Source organism: Acomys russatus, chromosome 12 (assembly GCF_903995435.1).
Source record: "Acomys russatus chromosome 12, mAcoRus1.1, whole genome shotgun sequence".
Lineage (NCBI taxonomy): Eukaryota > Metazoa > Chordata > Mammalia > Rodentia > Muridae > Acomys > Acomys russatus.
In genome coordinates this window covers 37,415,842-37,435,095 of record NC_067148.1, presented here as the reverse complement: position 1 = coordinate 37,435,095, position 19,254 = coordinate 37,415,842, and the positions used below count along the sequence as shown (strand labels likewise).

Here is a 19,254-nt window from a genome sequence, read left to right as displayed (position 1 = left end):
CTTACTTCACAGGCCGAATCACTAAATGACAAAGAGAATGCAAGAGAGCACCAGCATCCACCATTCTTTGCTCCCTCAAGCTCCTGCCGCTGTGACGGGCTGTTCCTTCAAACTGCCAGCCAGAGGCCTCTCCCTCCTTACATGCTTCTGCCAGTTATCTTACCACAGCCAGCAACAAAGGAGACCAACACAGGACACTGGCCGGGATAACTGCAGTTAGGTCAGCAACTGAGCATGGAAGACCCGCCTACCCTGAACGCAGTGGCCCCATTACACAGGCTGGGGACCCAGGCTGGCTAAAAGTGTGCAAACACCAGCCATGTGTGCAAACTCCATCCTTTCAGACAAAGGCATCTGTGGATGCTCTAGCTTCTTCAGCCTTTCAATGTCGACACACACCAATGGCTTCCAGACGTTTCCAGGCCTTTAGCCTTGGATTAGGGTCTCTCTTGTTTTGAGGATTCCAGTTGTTGGACTGAGCAGCCATCAGGTTTTCTGCCTCTGTAGCAGGTGGACAATCACTGCACGACAACCTAGTCTCCAGTAGTGTAAGCCAAGCTAATAAATTCTCTTTTGTAGTGTGTGTGTGTTTGTGTGCACGTGCGTGCGTGTGCGCATGAGTGTGTGTTTGTGTGTTTATACACTCATTTTCTATTGGTCTGTCCCTCCAGAGAACACTAGGGGGTCTTTTCCCACTCTCTGTTTTGGGTCCTAAGTCCCTACAGGCAGATGACATAATTAACTTCTCCCTATGTCCCTACTACTGTCTTCATCATTAGTTTTTATTTCTTAAAAACACATAAAGGGGCTGGAGAGATGGTTCAGTGGTTAAGAGCACTGTCTGCTCTTCCAGAGGTCTTGAGTTCAATTCCCAGCAACCACATGGTGGCTCACAACCATCTATAATAAGATCTGGTGCCCTCTTCTGGCATGTGGGTGTACATGCAGATAGAGCGTGCATGTATACACACACACACACACACACACACACACACACACACACACACACACACACACACAATTAAATCTTTAAAAACAAAACAAAACAGGACATGAAGGTCAAGAAAGCCTGAGAGAAGAAAGAAACAGGAGGAAAGAGTGAACTAAAGACCATACGTGAAGAAACTGCCCAGCCCACCAAGAAAGGAGGCTTGCAGGTAGAAAGCACGAGTGAGGCATCCATGCTGACACAGCCTCATCCTAAGGCAGAGTCTCTAGACTCCCCAGGTTGGGAGCCAGTGGGACATAGCAGTCTGCGCCTCCCTGGTGCGCGCACAGCTGCGCATGCTCCTGACCTGCACCGCTGTGCACACAGTGCCCCACAGTCTACACTCGTCTTAGTTTTAATCTTCTAACTTCCTCTCTTTGCCCTTGGATAGCACACTCCAGTCCGCCATGAGGAGAAGCCTTTCAAAATTGTACTACTGTTATGTCACCAATTGTTAAGGCCCCTTAGTTGGATACTTATTACTTTAACTCTGCAGCCCAGTTCCCAACTCCCAATCCTATAATCTCTTAAACGTGTTGGTTCAGACATCCTAACTATGCAGAAGCCTCCAGCCCCATGAGCTAGAGTACCTCAAAGGCCTCAGCTCCTCCTCCCGGGACAACCATCTCCTCCCTGCCCCTGAGCTGGTGCATGCCTTACAAAGGTCCCCCTGAATCTGGGGAACGGCTTGGCCTTGCTCCTGTCTGGTATACTGGCTGGTGTCTCTGACCTTTCTCTCATGATGAGCAAATATGTGCTGGCTACGCTCCTGGATGGCTGGAGCTTTGGCCTGGGCCTGAGCCAGGGGATGAACTTCTTTAATGTTTTTGTTGGCTGCATATTCTGCATGGAGCGGTACCAGGCTGAACTCTTCCTTTGGGCTTCCCCAGTGATCTACCTTGCTGGGACAACCTGAGACTGCCCCCAGGATGATAATTACATTATAATGGGCACAGCTCAGACTGGGGACTGAGTTGAAGACAACTACCAGTGGGCATTTCCCTGGTGCACTGGGTTGGAGAGATGAGGACAGTCTGTCTTTTGTTGTGTGCTGAATGGAGCTGCGTACTTCAACTGCTGCTGTCAGGGAAGGCATGAGGAGAGACAGGTGGTAAACTTGGTTCCAGATGCTGGCACCATCAGGGTCCCCTGTGTCAGGAGTCCACAGGAAGAGCCAGGGGCTTCCCTAGCCCTTGCACAGGGCTTCTCTGGTTCTCTTGCCAGGTGTGTACCATGGCAACAGAGGGGGCTGGAAAGAAGGAGACCAAGCTGCCTCCTCTCTGCTGCCAGGTGGCACCTACACATCTTTTTGGAATGGTGACATGTTGGCATTTTCTACATGTGCTAGAAAGACTGGCATCTGTGTCCCTAACTGGCCATAGGACCTGGGACAGTTGCCCTTATTGCCCTTATCAGCGGGACAGGATTTAAGAGGGGACAGGAGGGGCTCGTAAAGATATCTTACAAGGTAGAGAAGCCTTCAGTAATTGCTCAGAACTCCTTTTTGTTGACCACACACCTCTCATGTGATAAGAGATCTCTACTGTGATAAGGGATGTTAATCTCGGACAATCTGGCCTTGACTACTTGGCTAAACTGGTGATGGAGGGTGTACACACATGTATGTGTGTGTGCATACGGAGGCTAGGGGCCAACCTTGCATGCCATTCTGCAGGAGCTGTCCATCTTGTTGAGACAGTGTCTCTCTTTGGGACCTAGGCAAGGCTAACTGGCCAGTGAGCCTCAGGGATCCGCCTATTTCCAACTCTCCAGTTCTGGGATTACAATGTGTCACCATGTGTGGCTTTTTTTACTGGGATGCTGGTGATCGAACTCAGATCCTTTTTTTTTTTTTTTAATTGCATATGAGTGCTTTTTCTTTAGCAGAGGGCATCAGATCTCATTATAGATGGCTGTGAGCCACCATGTGGTTGTTGGGAATTGAACTCGGGACCTCTGGAAGAGCAAGCGGCGCTCTTAACCACTGAGCCATCTCTCCAGCCTGTTGGAACTCAGATCCTTATATTTGCATAGCAAGCACTTTAGTGATAGAGCTCTCCCCATTCTGTCAGCCCACTGAGGTATGCCTGTGTGTGTGTGTGTGTGTGTGTGCGTGTGTGTAGGTGTGGTGCGTATGTGTGTGCCTAGTATGTGGTGCGTGTGCACACATATGTGCAGTATGTGTGGTACCAGATATGGGCCCAGGGCCTCATGCAGATCGAGCAGACACTATGCTACTGAACTTTCCTATGTTGAACTTGGCTCTGCTACTTTCTTTAAAGGCTTCTTTTCTCCTTGTTTTTTTGTTTTGTTTTTTGAGATGGAGTCTTGCTATGTGATCTAGGCTGGCCTTAAACTCTCCATGTAGCTCATGCTGACCCTGAACTCATGATGATCCTCCTGCCTCAGCCTCTCTAGTGCTGGGATTACAGGTGTGCACCACCATATCTGACTCAAAAGCCTCCTGAATGACTTCTAAGGTATCACCATCTCTCGTGAGAAAGCCTGGACGTCTTTTTGCCAGATGTGACCAAAAGATAAGACACAGATCTCGAATGCTACTCACCAGAATTTAGCTGCTTGATGATAAACTCTATCTGGCGGGTCATTTCGGCATTGCCTTCTTTGATGAAGCATCGCAGGATATCCTCCATTCCCTAGGAGCAGTGAAGAGACAGCATACGTTTTGGTGTTAAGGTGTGAAGGGCTTCTTTTCAGTGGCATAGTTTTATCTAATCCAAAATAATTTTTTTTTCTTATTTTGGAGAAAGGTTATTTAAAATAAAAATCATCAGCTTGGTATTAAACATTCACTTTAAAATTCACAGTGGAATTGTTTTCTTTTTGGTTGACTATCTCATCTTAATTATAATATAATTATAATTACAATACATTTAGGAAAAAAACAAAGAGATCATGAGCTTGGGCTGATGCCTGTATCCCAGCACTTGGGGTGCATGCACATCACTGCCTGTAGTTTGGGAAGCACAAAGTTTGGGGAGATGACTTCCTTTTGTCTTTTGTTTCGTTGGTTTTTTGAGACAGGGTTTCTCTGCGTAGCCCTGGCTATCCTGGAACTCACATTGTAGATCAGGCTGGGCTCGAACTCACAAAGATCCACCTGCCTCTGCCTCTGCTAGGATTAAAGACATGCGCCATCATGCCTGACCTGAGATGATTTCTTTCCCATGTTTCCCCTGGGTTTATGCACAATGCCTTGTCAACTTTAGGGCCATTTATGATTTTTGAAAAGCTGAACCACATGTCTTTAACAAATAGAAGCTTGCTTCAAACAACTGTAATTCCTATTCTATCAAATGAAAGATGGAGGGGCCAGGGAGATGGCCTGGCTGCACCAGCCTGACGACCTGAGTCCTACCCCTGGAGCCCATGTGAGCAGCCAGATGTGGCGGTGTGCAACTGTAGTCCCAGAATTCCTACATGAGACAATAGGCAGAAACAGGATGGGAAGACGGGCTGGAGTGCAAAGGGCAGCAGCAGAAACAAGAGAGAGGCATTGACTCCAAACACGGTGGAGAACTGTCTGATGACTTTTCTATGTGTGCATGCTGCCCTACCTCCCAAATTAGTAAGCACTAACATTTTGGGGATTTTTGAGATAAGGTCTTACAATGTAGTTCTGCCTTGCCAAAAATTCACTATATAGATCAGGCAGGACTTAAATGTAAAAGAGATATGCCTGCCTCTGTCTCCCAAGTGCTAGGATTAAAGGCATGGGCCACTCTGTCTGGCCTAATTAAAAATTTAAAGACAGAATGATAGGGCTGGAGAGATGGCTAGGCAGTTAAGAGTGCTCACAGATCATCCAGAGGACCCAGGTTTGATTGCCAGCACCCACATGGCAGCTCACATCTGTTTATATGTCTAGTTCCAGGGGATCCGACACCCTCTGGCCTCCTTGGACACCAGGCATGTAAGTGGAACATGTACATACATGCAGGTGAAACATGCATACACATAAAACGAAAAGAAAGACCACACAACATGATGCATGTGCCACCAAATGATAGTTACTATACTGTGCCACTACAACATGATGGCCAGAATTTTCCAGTCTTGCTGAGAGACTAAAGCAGACTTGGAGGTAAGACGTTGACTCAGGCACAGTGAAGTGCCTCGCCCTCCTCTTTCCCCACATCACCGGGACGAATGCATGCACTGTGCTAGACCTAACAAGGTTTTCTTGGCACCAAGAGGGGAAGCATCTCTAAAACTGAACCCCAAACAGAGCAACTGGTGTCCAGAGAGGCTGGCTCACTGGAAGACAAAACACTCACCAAACTGTCTAACACTTGCCCTTGAATTTGTGGTGACACAAGCAGTATAGTCCTTATTTTACTTTAAAAGTTTAATTATGTAATTTATTTATTTTGGAGACAAGGTCTCACTATAGTCCTGGATGGCCTAGAACTCACTATACAGATAGACCTGTCTCTGCTTCCTAAGTGCCGGGATTAGAAGTGCGAGGCATCATGCCTAGCTATGGTCCCTTTTTAAATAGGCTGGTCTAGAAGCAATAGCTATAATAGAATCAAACAATAGCTATAACAGAATCAAAGACAGTCCATACAGCTTTGATCACATGGAGTTGGGATTGTGGTCCTAGCTCCCTGAGTCAGGTCACCTGCTACCTAACTCAAATCTCTCAACTTCTCCCAAAGACAAGATACATCATTGATACTACTTTCATAGATGTCTATGTCTGTCAAAATGTAAGGCCTGTATGTAACTGTATGTAAGGCATGGGCACTTCATTTTTGCAAATTATACATAATAAATAGAATCTAGTCCAGTGAATGGCACATGGTGTGCTGACTGAGTGGTGAAATGACACCTGCTGGGTCTGGGGGGGACGTGTGGCTCAGACAAGTGCAGCTGAAGCCCTGGAGTAAATGAGGTGCCACAGGGGTATAGTGAGGCCATCTGAGGACTGGGCCAGAACCTTAGAGGACAGCAGCATTCCATGGGAGGCAGGGACAGACACCTAGAGAGAGCAGACCATTCAGGAGTAGTCTGGAAGAGACGAAACACTGATGGGTGTCTTGGAGGCAAGGACAGAGTGTTTCAAAGAGGACTGAGACACTGTGGCAACTCTTGTGCGGCATCAGATAGCTGGGCTCGTCCTATAGTCGTCAACCACAGTATGCCTTAGTCCTTGGCTGCCAGAGGGCTAAACTTTCTGTCTCACACAGTGGCCTCTTCCCTACTTCTATCCCACAAGGGTGATAGAGGTTATTACTAGGAGATGCCATGTGCTCACTTGCAACATGCCAGTAACCACAGTGGCTACTGCACAGCTTAGGAATAGCCAGAGACAAAGAACTCATTTCAACTGTTTTTCCCAGAGGTGACTTCTGTGTGGGTTATCTGCCCATATCTTTATAGGTCATTTGAGCCCAATTGACGCTTGTTCTTACATGTCCGGCTTAGTTAGCACATAGAAAGCAAACAGCTCAGCCCCTTGGTTGTTAGGGGACTGTTTGGACATCTCACAGCAAATCCAGTGAAACATCTCATATATTTTTTTAAAACCACATATAGTAGGTAATATTTAATCTAAAATATAGAAATGAGAAAGAATAAAAAATAACAGTATTCTGCTGGGTGTGGTGGCACATGCCTATAATCTTAGCACTCAGGAGTCCAAGGCAGAAACACCAAGGGCTCTAGCCTTCCCTGAGCTAGAGTGAGACCCTGCCAAAAATAGACAACAAAACCTGGTATTTCATCCTGAAAGCAATAATAAGATATGTATCTTATAGATGGGACTCAGGTCTAAACATAATTTGTTTCACAGCTTCACATACCTTCTAATGTAGCTTCAAGGTAATTTTCAAATTGTATCTATATTACATAGTATACAATATTACATAAACACACACACTCTCTCTCACCGTAAAGCTCATATCCTCCAGATTCTGTGTGCTGAATGCCAGGACCACACACTACCCTATCTAACTACCCAACATTTTTAACAGTTTTGTGAATGAAACAGTATCATGGTGTGAATTTTCCATCTGCGGCTTCATGTTTGTGCTAAAAAACTTTCTTACTTTGGAGCATTTTCAGATTCTGTACTTTATTTCTATTTTTTTGTTTTGTTTGAGACAGGGTTTCTCTTGTAGTCTTCGATATCCGGAACTTGCTCTGTAGACCAGGCTGGCCTCGAACACACAGAGATCCACCTGCTTCTGCCTCCCGATGGCTGGGAGTAAAGGTGTGTGCCACCATGCCCGGCAATTCTGTACTTCTTTGATTAAAATTTGTTACTAAATATGTACATTATTGATTCTCTTTTCATGTGTACATTTAAGATGACATATATGCTTTACAGATTTATTTTAATTTAACGTATGGGGGGGTGGGCGTGTGTGCCATGCACAAGTGTGAAAATACCTTCAGAGGCTAGAAGAGCGTGTTGGAGTTAAAGGTGGGACCCTCAAGAAGAGCAGCAAGTATTTATTTTGTTTGTTTGTTTTCCGAGACATGGTGTCTCTGTGTAGCCCTGGCTGTCCTGGAACTCGCTTTGTAGATCAGACTGGCCTTAAACTCAAAGAAATTCTACTGCCTCTGCCTCTTGAGTGCCCGGTACAGCAAGTATTCTGAACTGCTGAGCCATTTTCTGGTGCCTGTAGTCTGGATTTTGTGCTAGGGAGGCTTGTTCCAATAGAAGGGACAGTGTCACAGTGAGAGAAAACAATCTAATATGGGCAGATTTCTCACTGGACTAAGGAGTGCATCAGTGCTGGGCTGTGGCTTAGTGGCAGAGTGCTTTCTTAGGCAATAAAGCCACATTAGTTTCATCCTCAGTAGTGTGGGGAATGGGGGAAGGGGTGCAGCGGTCTTAATTTGTTGTGTGACTTGCAGCACAGGTGTGGAAAGCTCTGAAAGCAAACGCAGGATGGCGCCCCCTGGCTGTGTGTCTCTAAGCAGAGGGTTTACTTCGAAGTCATTAAGGAAATGGACACAACTACAGTCAGTCCTTCAGGGCCTGAGAGGGTTAAGGAGGAGGAAGCTCCTGCCCCAGCTCCAGAAAGAGCAGTGAGCACCACTAGGTGTACCTACTGTGTGTATGTATATACACATACATGTGCGCATGCACACAGTGTACATGCGGAAATCAGAGGATAACTCTTTTCTACCATTCGGGTTCTGGAGTAAGACTCAAGCTGTCAGGCATGGCGGCAGGTGCCTTCACCCATGGGGGCGTCTTGCCACCCCTAAATTCTAGTCAGTTTTAATGTTGAAAGCAATTCAGTTCCATCGTTGGGTGTGTTCACACAGACGGTTCTTGGGTGAATTACGTCTTGTTTAACTGTTTGACATGATTTTACATAAACAACTAGAAGATTTAGTAATTTTCTTAAAAAATCAAAACAAAACCAATGGGCAGAATGTTCTTGTGGTCTCCTGTGTTCTAAGTATGGAAACGCATTTAATCCCTTGACCACAGAATTTAATATGTACACAGCTACTCTGGTTTCACACAGCATCAGGAAGAAGATCAGAGTGTTAGTGGTTTTGCTGGCTTGCTGGAGAAACAACTCTCCCCTCAGAGCACGACACGACTCACCAGCCGCTGACGCTGTCCCTCAAATATAAGCAGCACAGGAAACAAAGGCAGGAAAACTCTCCGTAGCAACAACTGAGGTGCCAGGCAGCTTTACAAAAACAAACCTGCTAGAATTTCCCAGACACTGTGGTTCTTTACCATTTACAGCTTAGGGTTCCTTGTGAGATTCTATTATAAGCCACAGATTTCCCCCTTGATAAAAACCACAAATAGGTCTTTTACAGACAGTTTCAGGGAGTCTGTAAGCTACATGAAGGCGTGCCCTGGAGGAAGTGGGGGCAGCCCTCTCCCCACAGCTCTGACATGGTGCTGGGAGAAGCCTTTGAACTGCTCAGGGCTCAGACTTGCAACGATCTTCCTGCCTCAGCCTCCCAAGTGCTGAGATTACATGTGTGAACCACTATGTCCTGCCCAGTGCATCCTCTTACCATGGCTCTGGCCTCCTCACGAATGGACGGGATGGAAAGGATGCTGTAGAGGGCTCCGTTCACATATGGCTGTATCTTTAAGGGGAGAGAAAAGACCAGTCATTTACACATTTTCAAATAGTATACAACTCAATTATCAGAAGCCAGACTTAAGAACAGTCTGGCTAAAGGGAGAGTTGGTGTCCCTGCCTCCAGGACCGAGATGCACGTTTCACATGAGTCACCTCCAAGTCTGCAACTGACCTAGATCCAAATCCATCAGTCCCTCTCAACCTTCTTCCTGTTGTGTGTCACTACTTAACTGATGTGGTTTCTAGCATCCTGTCACTCAGGCCACTGTGGATTCTGCTGTTTACTCCCACTGTTTGCTCTCTGAGCATCATTGCTAAGAACCTTTGTTTTCTCACAGCCCCTGCTGCTGTCCTTGCTCAGACATCACTGTCATGATAATTGAGGATACACTATCTCCAAACTAGACTCACTTTTTCTTTTCTTTTCCTTTCTCTCTCTTTCTTTCCTTCTTTCTTTTTCCAGGCAGGGTTTCTCTGTGTAGCCTTGGCTGTTCTGGACTCTCTTTGTATACCAGGCTGGTCTTGAACTCACAGAGATCCACCTGCCTCTGCCTCCTAAAGTGTTGGGATTACTGGTGTGTGCCACTGTGTTCGGCTTCTAAAGCTTACCCTGTGATCCAATTACCATGCAGTTGAGTCTTTTTGCCTACTCAATTTGATGAGTCTCTTTTTCCACACCTAAAAAACAGTCTGTATGGATTTGTGCAGATATGTGCTTCTTGTTCCTCACAGCTCTGGGTATCATCCTTCAAGACCAGGGCTACCTAACACAGGGTACATCAGTGCGACCTCCATTTGCTGCAGCCAATCCTAACACAGGTACATCAGTGCGACCTCCATTTGCTGCAGCCAATCCTAACACAGGTACATCAGTGCAACCTCCATTTGCTGCAGCCAATACTCTTCTAGCTTCTAAAATACACATACGTATTTGTGCACACCTTCCCCTCAGTTTCCTTTTTTGAGACAGGCTTGCTTCAACCTGTTTAGAGTTGATGATGACCTTGAACTTCTGACCCTCCTGCCTCCACCTCCCATGTCCTAGGTTACAGGCATGAGACACCATGCCTGGAATATGTGGCATTGGGGATTAAGAGGCAGAGCTTTCCGCTCCTTAGCAAGGACTCCTCATTGCTCTTAAGCAAATGTACTAGCAATAGCTGATGGTCTGCATTGATTCCTTTGGTCTAAACCATTTGCAATCGTGGGAAGAATGTGATTCCTGCAGCACTCACCTGCCTGAGTCTCAGACAGCAATCAGGCCAGGACTGAAGTAGTGAAAAGCCCACTGGCTTTGAAATAAAAAAGGCCCAGCATGAGCTGTCACAGCTGTCTAATGTCTGCCTTCTGAAGAGGCCACTGTCACTCAGGTGATGCAGCTGTGGGAATGTACCTGTGCATGAAATGAACTAGACCAGAGCTGCCTGCTTGGAACAGGCACCATGCATGGCAACCTAGTGCCTCTTTTGACCCACAGATCCTGCCAATCATGAGGGCCCGGGCCTCATCTGTCAAAACAGGTCTAATTGTGCTTGAGGCTTCAGCTGCAGGTGCAAAGAGATACCATTATCCCAACTCTCTGGAGGCTGAGGCAAGAGAATCAGGGGTCAGCCCGGGCTCTATAGAGGGTTTTGGCCAGGCTGGGCTACTGTGAGACTTCATGATGTCTGCAAAGACATTTGTAAAAGGCAAGCGAGAGATGAGTCACCTGTACCTATTCATTTTTGTTAAGTTGTTAATCTATTTTTAAGTGGCCAGCTGTGGTGACAATGGGGTCATTCTGGAGGGCAACCTGAGCCCTGAATATGCTGTGAGTTGGCAGCCATGAGAGCCACATACTCCATGGAAGCTCAGTGTAGGATTCCATGGGATAAGGGTGGAGCTGTCACAGAGCACAACTGTGGCAATGGAGCTGGAAGCTACCAAAGGCCTGCCACGAGGATCCCACAGGAGACCCATGAAACAGAAAGGTCCCCAAATGCCAGGGAACAGTCATCAACCGATGAGCTCTAGGTTGCAATATGTTTTATGCAAATGAAGTCACACAAACATACCACAGAACTACTTTAAAGGCACATGTGTCCACAGACAGACGTTAAATAGTAGAAGGGACAGAGGCTAAGAATCCAGCCGGGATTGGTGATCCCAGAAAGTGAAGTGAGACAAGAACCTGGCAGGATAAGTTGGGGTGGGGCACCAGAAAGTGAGGCACGAAATGTGAGGAACTATGTAAGAGGTAAAGTTGCTTACAAAAATGGGCAGATGAGGAGTTGGGAAGATGGCTTAGTGGCTAAGATGCTTGCTATGTAGGCAGAATGCCCTGAGTTGGATCATGGTACCCATGTAGAAGTTGGGCAGGTTTGGTGGTGCCTATAATCCTTGCAGCTGGGAGGTAGAGACTGGGTATCCTCAGGGCTGCCAGACTAGCAGAACAAGAGAGGCCCAGGTTCCCTGCTGTCATGGCTCTTGCCTTAGTAAGTAAAGTGGAGAGCAATCATGGAAGTCACCCAACATCAGAATCAGGCCTTCATGGACACCCACACATACCTGCACTCACATTAGTAAATGCACACATGCACCTGCACACACGCATGCACGCAGGGAACCCTCAAATCCAGGTAGGAATATATGTTAAATACAGCAACTGAGGGCTGGGCGTGGTGGCACACTTCTTTAATGCCAGCAATTGGGAGGCAGAGGCAGGTGGATTGCTGTGAGTTCGAGGCCAGCCTGGTCTACACCAGTGAGTCCAGGACAGCCAGGGCTACACAGAGAAACCTTCTCTCAAAAAAACAAAAACAAACAAACAAAGCCAAAACCCAGCAACTGCCTGAAGCCAGCCCTTTGCCTCTGAGGTCACAAGCACCCAGGTCACCATTACAGTCTCCCAATTTACCCCAGGGCCAGTATCCTATGTACCTCATGGTTTTCATGGCCAAGGAGATCCGAAAGAACTTTCAGCACAAGACCTGCCACCTTAGCACACATGTTCTTTCCTGTGGGAAGCAAGTAAAATGTATGTCAGACAGGTGAACACGAACTTCATGAGCAGTGTGACTCTGAGCTAGTCACTTAGTCACTCTGAACCTCAGTTCTCTCCTTTTTAAGATGGATTATTATGTCAGTGGGTTTGGTGGCATGTAATTGTAATTGAGGGAGACAGAGAGAGGAGGGAGGCAGAGAGAGGAGGGTTTCTGTGAGGCCAGCCTAGTCTATGCAGGAAGCTCCAGGACAGCCAGGGCTACAGAGAAAGACCAGATCGCAAACAAACTAACTAAAATAGATTCTTAGCATCTGCTCCAAAGGGAGGTGCAGAATTAAGTAACCCTGAGAACTCAGAAGCTGGTGGTGGCCATGATGAGACTCAGAGTATGATGTGCTATGTGAACATTTTATATCACGAAACACACGAGCAAACCGCAAGCAAGCTGAAGACAGGAAAAGGTGCTGGGATCTGACGGGCACGCTGAGAGCTGGGGCTTCCACACAGGCTATTCCTGGAGCAGGAGTCAGAGTAGCAGTCGCTTACTCAGTGAACTGCACATGAATGGCTCGGAGCAGGCTTCTTGCCACCTTTCTCACAGTCCCTAGGGGATGGCAGCAGCCCAGCTGGACCAAGCACATCTTCTAAGGCATCTCACACGGCAGGTGACAGAGTGTCTGAAAGGGATGCTGGGTGTACAGAAGCTCTAACTCTCATCTCCATTGAGGAGGTAAGTATTTTGGTTTGTTTAGGGGAGGGGTTGGTTCTGTTTTTGAGCCTCGAACTTGCAGTGTAGCCAAGGATAACCTTGAACTTCCACCTTCCTGTCTCCACTTTCTGAGTACTAGGATTACAGGCAGGCACCACCATGCCTATGATACAGTGTAGGGATTGAACTAGGGCTGTGTGCATGCCAGGCAAGCACTCTAACAAATGAGCTACATTTCCAGTAGGTGAGAGGCAGTTTGCAGTGTCCATGTGAACCTCCATCTCCAGGAGATGGAAAATAACGAGCAGGCAGCATGATTTAATGTCACTGCTCCAGGCACCCACCTAATCCCCAGAGCATGCTGGAAGCGCGCCTCTCTGTCTTCAGAGGCAGGAATCACAACTCTTAACTTCTATGTTTGAAAAATGCAGCAAAGACGAAAGAATGAGTGAATGGAGTACTTTCCTCTTCAGAAGAGCACCGCACACATACAAAACTGCCTATGTATTCTATCCAAGGTTTACATGCTATCTTGGCTTTAAGGGCTTGCTATCTTCATACCTAACTAGAAATGTTTTACTCATCTGTCTTAAATTTTCCATGAGGGAGACAGAAAGCAAGCCCAGCGGGCTCACAGGGAATGCAGATTTGTGGGCAGCTCTCTGCCTGTCCATCCTCTATACCAGGACATGTGCATGCTTGGAAGATTGGGGGGGCTGTGATACCTGCACTGCGGAGGCAGAGGTTCATGAGCAAGGCCACCGAATACTCCAGTGTGTAGTCGGACAGGCAGTCGGGGTCCTTCAGAAGGTCGATGAGCCAGAAGATGAGGCCATCTCGAATCATGGCTGTCTGTAGCGGGCGCCTAAGAGCAAATCGCCTTATTAGATCAATTAGCTGGCAAGGGGCTTTCCATGGAAGAGTGTTCCACAGTACAAATGGGGATCAAATGGAGTTATGAAAGACAGACTCTGGGGAACAGCCTATGGCTAAGCCCATTCAATTGGGACAACAAAAATTTTTAGGACACAGTAGCTTAAAGAAAGACTGAGTAGTAAGAAGGCCTCCCACATCGAAAGTCTCCTTTTCAATACCTAAAATTAGCACACTGCTACTTCAAATCCATAAATGTTATTAATAGCCTTGGCTTACTTGACCCATGCAACAGGCCACAGAAGAAATACTACTTTGAAAAAAATCAATCTGGAGGGGCACTCATATGATTCCATGCACTCATGTACATGGACAAGCACAGGGCAGGTAGTGCTACAGAAAGGATATGAGTGGCTGTCTAGGGCTGGGGATGGAATGAAGAGTGACAACAGCTAATGTGAGACTTTTTTCTGTAGTGATAGAAATGCTCTAAAATTAGGACTGGAGAAATGGCTCAGTGGATAGATAAGGGCACCTGCAGCCAAGCCTGGTGACCTGGGTTTGATCCCTAGGACCCACATGGTGGAAGGAGGGAACTGATCCCTACAGATCATCCTCTGATCTCCACAATATACATATATAAATAACTGAATGGGAGATATGCTCTACAATAGGTTTGATGGTTGCAGAATGTTGCAAATCTGTGAAAACCAGGCTTGTCTATTTACTATGGTGACTTTTGGGGCTGGAGAGATGGCTCAGTAGTTAAAAGCACTTGTTGCTTTTACAGAAGATCTAGGTTTAGTCCTCAGCCTACATCATGGCTCAGAACCATACATAACCCCTATTCTAGGGGATTAGATGTCCTTTTCTGACTTCCAACTTGCGTGCCATCGGGCACATACATGTTGCATGTACATACACACAGGCAAAACACTCATATACATAAAATAAAATTATTTTATTTTGGAAAGACAGTTCTGCTCTGTAGTGCAGGCTGGCTGAGACTTGCTTTGTAGCCCATGCAGGCCTCAAACTCTGCCTTTGTTTTTGTTTTCTGAGACTAAAGGCATATACTACCATGTCCAGCTACGCTGTTGTTTGTAAAAAGTCCTAAGATGACACTAGATCTGGTTCAAAAGAACATGAAGGGCTAGAGAGATGGCTCAGTGGTTAGGAGCACCTGCTGCTCTTCCAGAGGACCCAGGCAATTGCATGGTAGCTCACAGTCATCTGTAGCTCCCGTTTCTGGGATGCAGCACCCTCTCTGGCCTCCGAGGGCATGAGATATGATTATGGTACATGCACATACATGCAGGTAAAACACTCATATACATAACATAAATCTAAAAAGAAAGACTTTTTAAAAAGCCCATGACTGTTAAATTTTAATGTAGCAGCCAGGCAGTTGTGGTGCACACTTTAGTCCCAGCACTCAGGAGACAGGGATAGGTAGATCTCTGTGAATTTAAGGCCAGCCTGCTCTACAGAGCAAACACTTTCAAGTCATGCCAGGCCCAAGCAAGACTCTAGGTGGGATTCTGGGACATACACCAAGATCCCAGGCTCCCATAGAGCTCCTAGCACACTATGTGTAATGGGACGCGACTTTACTATATGTGTTTGCCCCTAAGCCAAGTGCCTGGCTAATGACCAGCAGTGGCATTCACGGTAATGTCTTCCTCTGTCTCCAGCAGCCTTCAACAGCAGAGCTTAGACTAGAGAGAAGTTTCCAGCTCTAGCTTGGAAAGTCGTCTAACCTCTCCTAAGTGTTAGCAGAAAGACAGCATTTCCATCCTAAGAAGTGGTGGTTCAACAACACACACACACACACACACACACACACACACACACACACACACACACAACCAGCCTGAGCTCACAGGCAGAGACTGACCAATGGCACAGTCCTCACCTGAGGCTGAACTTCTGCAAGGCCCCGAGGACATTCTCACGAGTGATGACATCCTTGTCTTCCTCCTTCAGCCTTCCTTCCAGCATCCGTAGCACCTTCATGTTCTGGGCTAGGTAGAGGCGACCTAATAATATGCCAGGGATGAAAATGGGAAAGATGTAAAGAATTAACCTGGTGTGCACCAAGGCTACCTTCCAGTAAAGATCTGCATGAGATACACTACAAAGTTCTAGAAAAAACTATCAGAGTGTATCTTTCCTGAGCCAGGTGTGTGTGCTGGTACATGCCTGTCGTCTCAGAACTAGGGGAGCCAAGGCAGGACTGCAGGCTCGTGGCCATGCTAGTACATACAGCGGGAGTCCTATCCAGAACAGTTTACTCAACCAATGACCTAACCAATACAAAGCCTTCCTTCCTGTAAACTGAACATAAGCCATTGACACAGTATGACATCCTAACCCTGAAGGACCCACAAGGAGAGGAATGGAGTTGTGCTGGGAGCCCCTCAGCCTTCACCAGAGCAGTAGCCAAGTGTCTTTCTGCCACACTCTCCACTTCCGTTTACACATGCTCAGGACCCAATGATGGTGGAGGCCCTAATAAGCATAAGGGTGCCACTTACCTTTTTGTAGATTTCTGCACTGACATTTTTTTGTTTTGTTTTGTTTTGTTTGTTTTTTGAGACAGGGTTTCTCTGTGTTAGCCTTGGCCTCGAACTTACAGAGATCCTCCTGCCTCCACCTCCTGAGTGGTGGGATTAAAGGCATGTGCCACTACATCCGGCTGACATATTAATTTTTAAAATAATTTATCTTTATTTTAAGTGCTTTGGTGTTTTGCCTGCATATGTTTGTGTGAGAGAGTTGGATCCCCTGGAACTGGAGTTATAGACAGTTTTGAACTGCCATGTGGGTGCTGGGATTTGAACCCAGATCCTCTGGAAGAGCAGTGCTCTTAACCCCTGAGCTATCTCTCCAGCCCCCAGATATTAATTTTAAACAGGATTATTACATGACTTGTTCTTAGTGCATATGCTGACTTATAATGTTTGCCAAATGAATGGAATAATGAATTAAATAAATACACATGTTGAGTATAATGTATTCCTAATCTACAAACTTTTTATTCACATTAAAAATACCTCAGATGGGGTTGGGCGTGATGGTGTACACTCCCAGCACTCAGGAGGAAGAGGCAGGTGGATCTCTGTGAGTTTGAGGCCAGCCTGGTCTACAGAGTGAGCTCCAGGACAGCGAGTTCCAGGGCTACACAGAGAAACCCTGTCTCAACAGACCAAAACCAACCAACCAAACAACCCACTTCAAACAAATAAGAATGTAAGGAAGGGTGTGTATGAGACGTACACTTGGGAGTGAGGGAGCGTGGTGTCATGGGGTAATCGTGCAGGTTACAGGACAATGTTCGGATGTCAGTTCTTTGCTTCCACCGTATTTTGAAGCAGTGTTTCTCTTGTTCTGCCATGGTGCTGTCCCACAACCAATCCTGTCTCACCTTCCCATGTCACCCTAGGCATGCTGGGATCCACATGTGACATGTTAGTTGGTCCTAGGGATCCCCAGATTCAGGTCATTGGGTGTACACAAGAGCTCTTACTAGCTAAGCCGGTTCACCTGGCCTGATAATGGCTCTTTGTAAAGCTGACTTTTAATTCATCTACAATGTGTTATTATTTCTGAAATTTTCAAATCCTTTAAAGACCATAGGAAAAGGTGCAGTGGTTGCTTATTTTGGCAAGTAGGAATTACAGAAAAAGTATTACGTGTTATGCAGTTAAAAACAATTTAAGTAAGAGTTATAAAATCTTAGGTATTGAGCCTCGTGTGGTGGCGCACGCCTTTAATCCCAGTACTCAGGAGACAGAGGCAGGTGGATCGCTGTGAGTTGGAGGCCAGTGTGGTCTACAAAGTAAGTCCAGGACAGCCAAGGCTAACACAGAGAGACCCTGTCTTGAAACACCAAAAACCAACCAATTAAACAAACAAACAAAAAATCTTAGGTATTATAAAATAACTTCTGGAGGCAAGAAAACTTGCTCTGAGAGACACTCGGGCATAAGGACTAATTTTTACACGTATGTTGGGAGAGCAGATAATGAGGAGAGTGGGCTGCTTTGAGCGACACTGGGAAGCACTGTTTTACAGTGATGCCAGGGCTGCGCTACTTGGAGGAAAGTGATCTCACCTTCAGCCAGGGACGCCAGGGCGTTGATGAGCCTGGCCGTGTACTGCCGCACAGCTTCGCTCTTGGAGTGCAGCAGCTGCAGCACGCTCCGCTGCAGGGACAAAGAGTGAGGTTAGGAGGCGGGGGAGAATGATGTCCCCTCTGCCCTTTGACTAGGGGGAAACAGGGCCACACACTTCACCTGCAGCTCTTGCTTTCCAAAGGATTCTTGATGAGACTTGGCAAAGGGAAGCTGTCTGGACTTCTAAGTTGACAGGACTAAGTGTGCTAAGCCTCTAGAACAGCAGGGCACATGTGCCTGCTACTGTTGCTGGCTTTCCAGGCGAGAGAAACACATTTAATTTAGCCCTCTCCAAGCATGACAGGACTATAGTAAATGGATTTTTTTTCAATCAGTTTCTCTTCATTGAAAGACCTGAGCACAAAGGCAAGCTGGGCAGCAGAAAGAAGGCGGCAGAAGGCCTTCTCAAACTCTACTCTGATACCTAGAGTGTCAGGGATGGAGGAGAATGAAACTCAGAGGAAAGTGTTGGCCCTGGCTTGCTCTTGATTTTTTTTTTTTAAAGACACAAATTCTGAAGAATTGAATACCCTGAGAAATGGTAACAGCACAGTTCTAGAAAGAGCATGCAGACCCTGAGGTCAGTCACAGACAGTACTGGGCAAGGACAAATCCACTGACTTCCACCACTGATTCTACAAAAGGCTTAAGAGCTAGAGACAAAGTCAGGGACAATGCAGACAGACAGAGTGGCAAGATTGCATTGTGCTGCTCCTGTGACCTCCTAGCATAGGGACAGAGAGGGGTATTATCATAAGAGGGTAACACAGAGTGCCCCAGCATTGGGGAGGGAGAATTACCGTAAGAGGGTAACACAGAGTACCCCAGCATTGAGGCACATCAGGTTCACAAGAGCAGAGAGGAAGCCATAGTGATGGTCTCGGGAAGCAATGGGCAGGGCAGTCTCCAGTTTGAAGTCGGCCTAGGCTCTAGTGAGGCGCTCTCAGAACCCAGTGGGCTGGAGAGCTGGTCAGCACTTAAGTTCTTGCACAACCTGCTGAGCTCCTAGCATCCACAACCAGCTATCAACCATGAACGACTTAATTCCAGGGGATCCAATGCCTTCTAACCTCCTCAGACACTGTATACACACGGGGCACATACATACAGGCAGGCACACACACACACACACACACACACAATCTTAAAACAAAAAGCAGTGGCTGGAAAGTAACAGCAGTAGAGGATTCAAAACACCCAATGTTCATAAAGGAGGGGGAGGGGGAAGAAAAGGAAGAGGAGGCTGGAAAGAGAGCATCAGCTCAGGAGAGAGGAAGAAGTTTGGGGAAGCAAGACTCCTGTATGGCAGCACTGTACCTGATATAGAGCCTCCAACTAACCCAGGCCAAGTGAAAGGGCCACATGCCATCCTACGATGCCAGCTGCCCTTGTACCATTCACCGCGGCATAACAATACTGAGAACTTGCAG

The 19,254-nt window shown here is 46.7% G+C and overlaps 1 protein-coding gene across 1 annotated transcript in view; it reads right to left on the bottom strand.

Annotated features, from left to right (window-relative positions):
- Armc9 (armadillo repeat containing 9) overlaps window positions 1–19,254 on the bottom strand; it is a 140,644-nt gene that overhangs the window by 75,714 nt on the left and 45,676 nt on the right. Inside the window, exons 13-18 of the mRNA XM_051154240.1 lie at window positions 17,764–17,854; window positions 15,562–15,685; window positions 13,499–13,638; window positions 12,001–12,077; window positions 9,011–9,085; window positions 3,555–3,645 (exon numbers count right to left, since the gene is read on the bottom strand). Of these exons, the coding sequence (XP_051010197.1) occupies window positions 3,555–3,645; window positions 9,011–9,085; window positions 12,001–12,077; window positions 13,499–13,638; window positions 15,562–15,685; window positions 17,764–17,854 (598 nt within the window). The remainder of the gene's footprint in view (window positions 1–3,554; window positions 3,646–9,010; window positions 9,086–12,000; window positions 12,078–13,498; window positions 13,639–15,561; window positions 15,686–17,763; window positions 17,855–19,254) is intronic.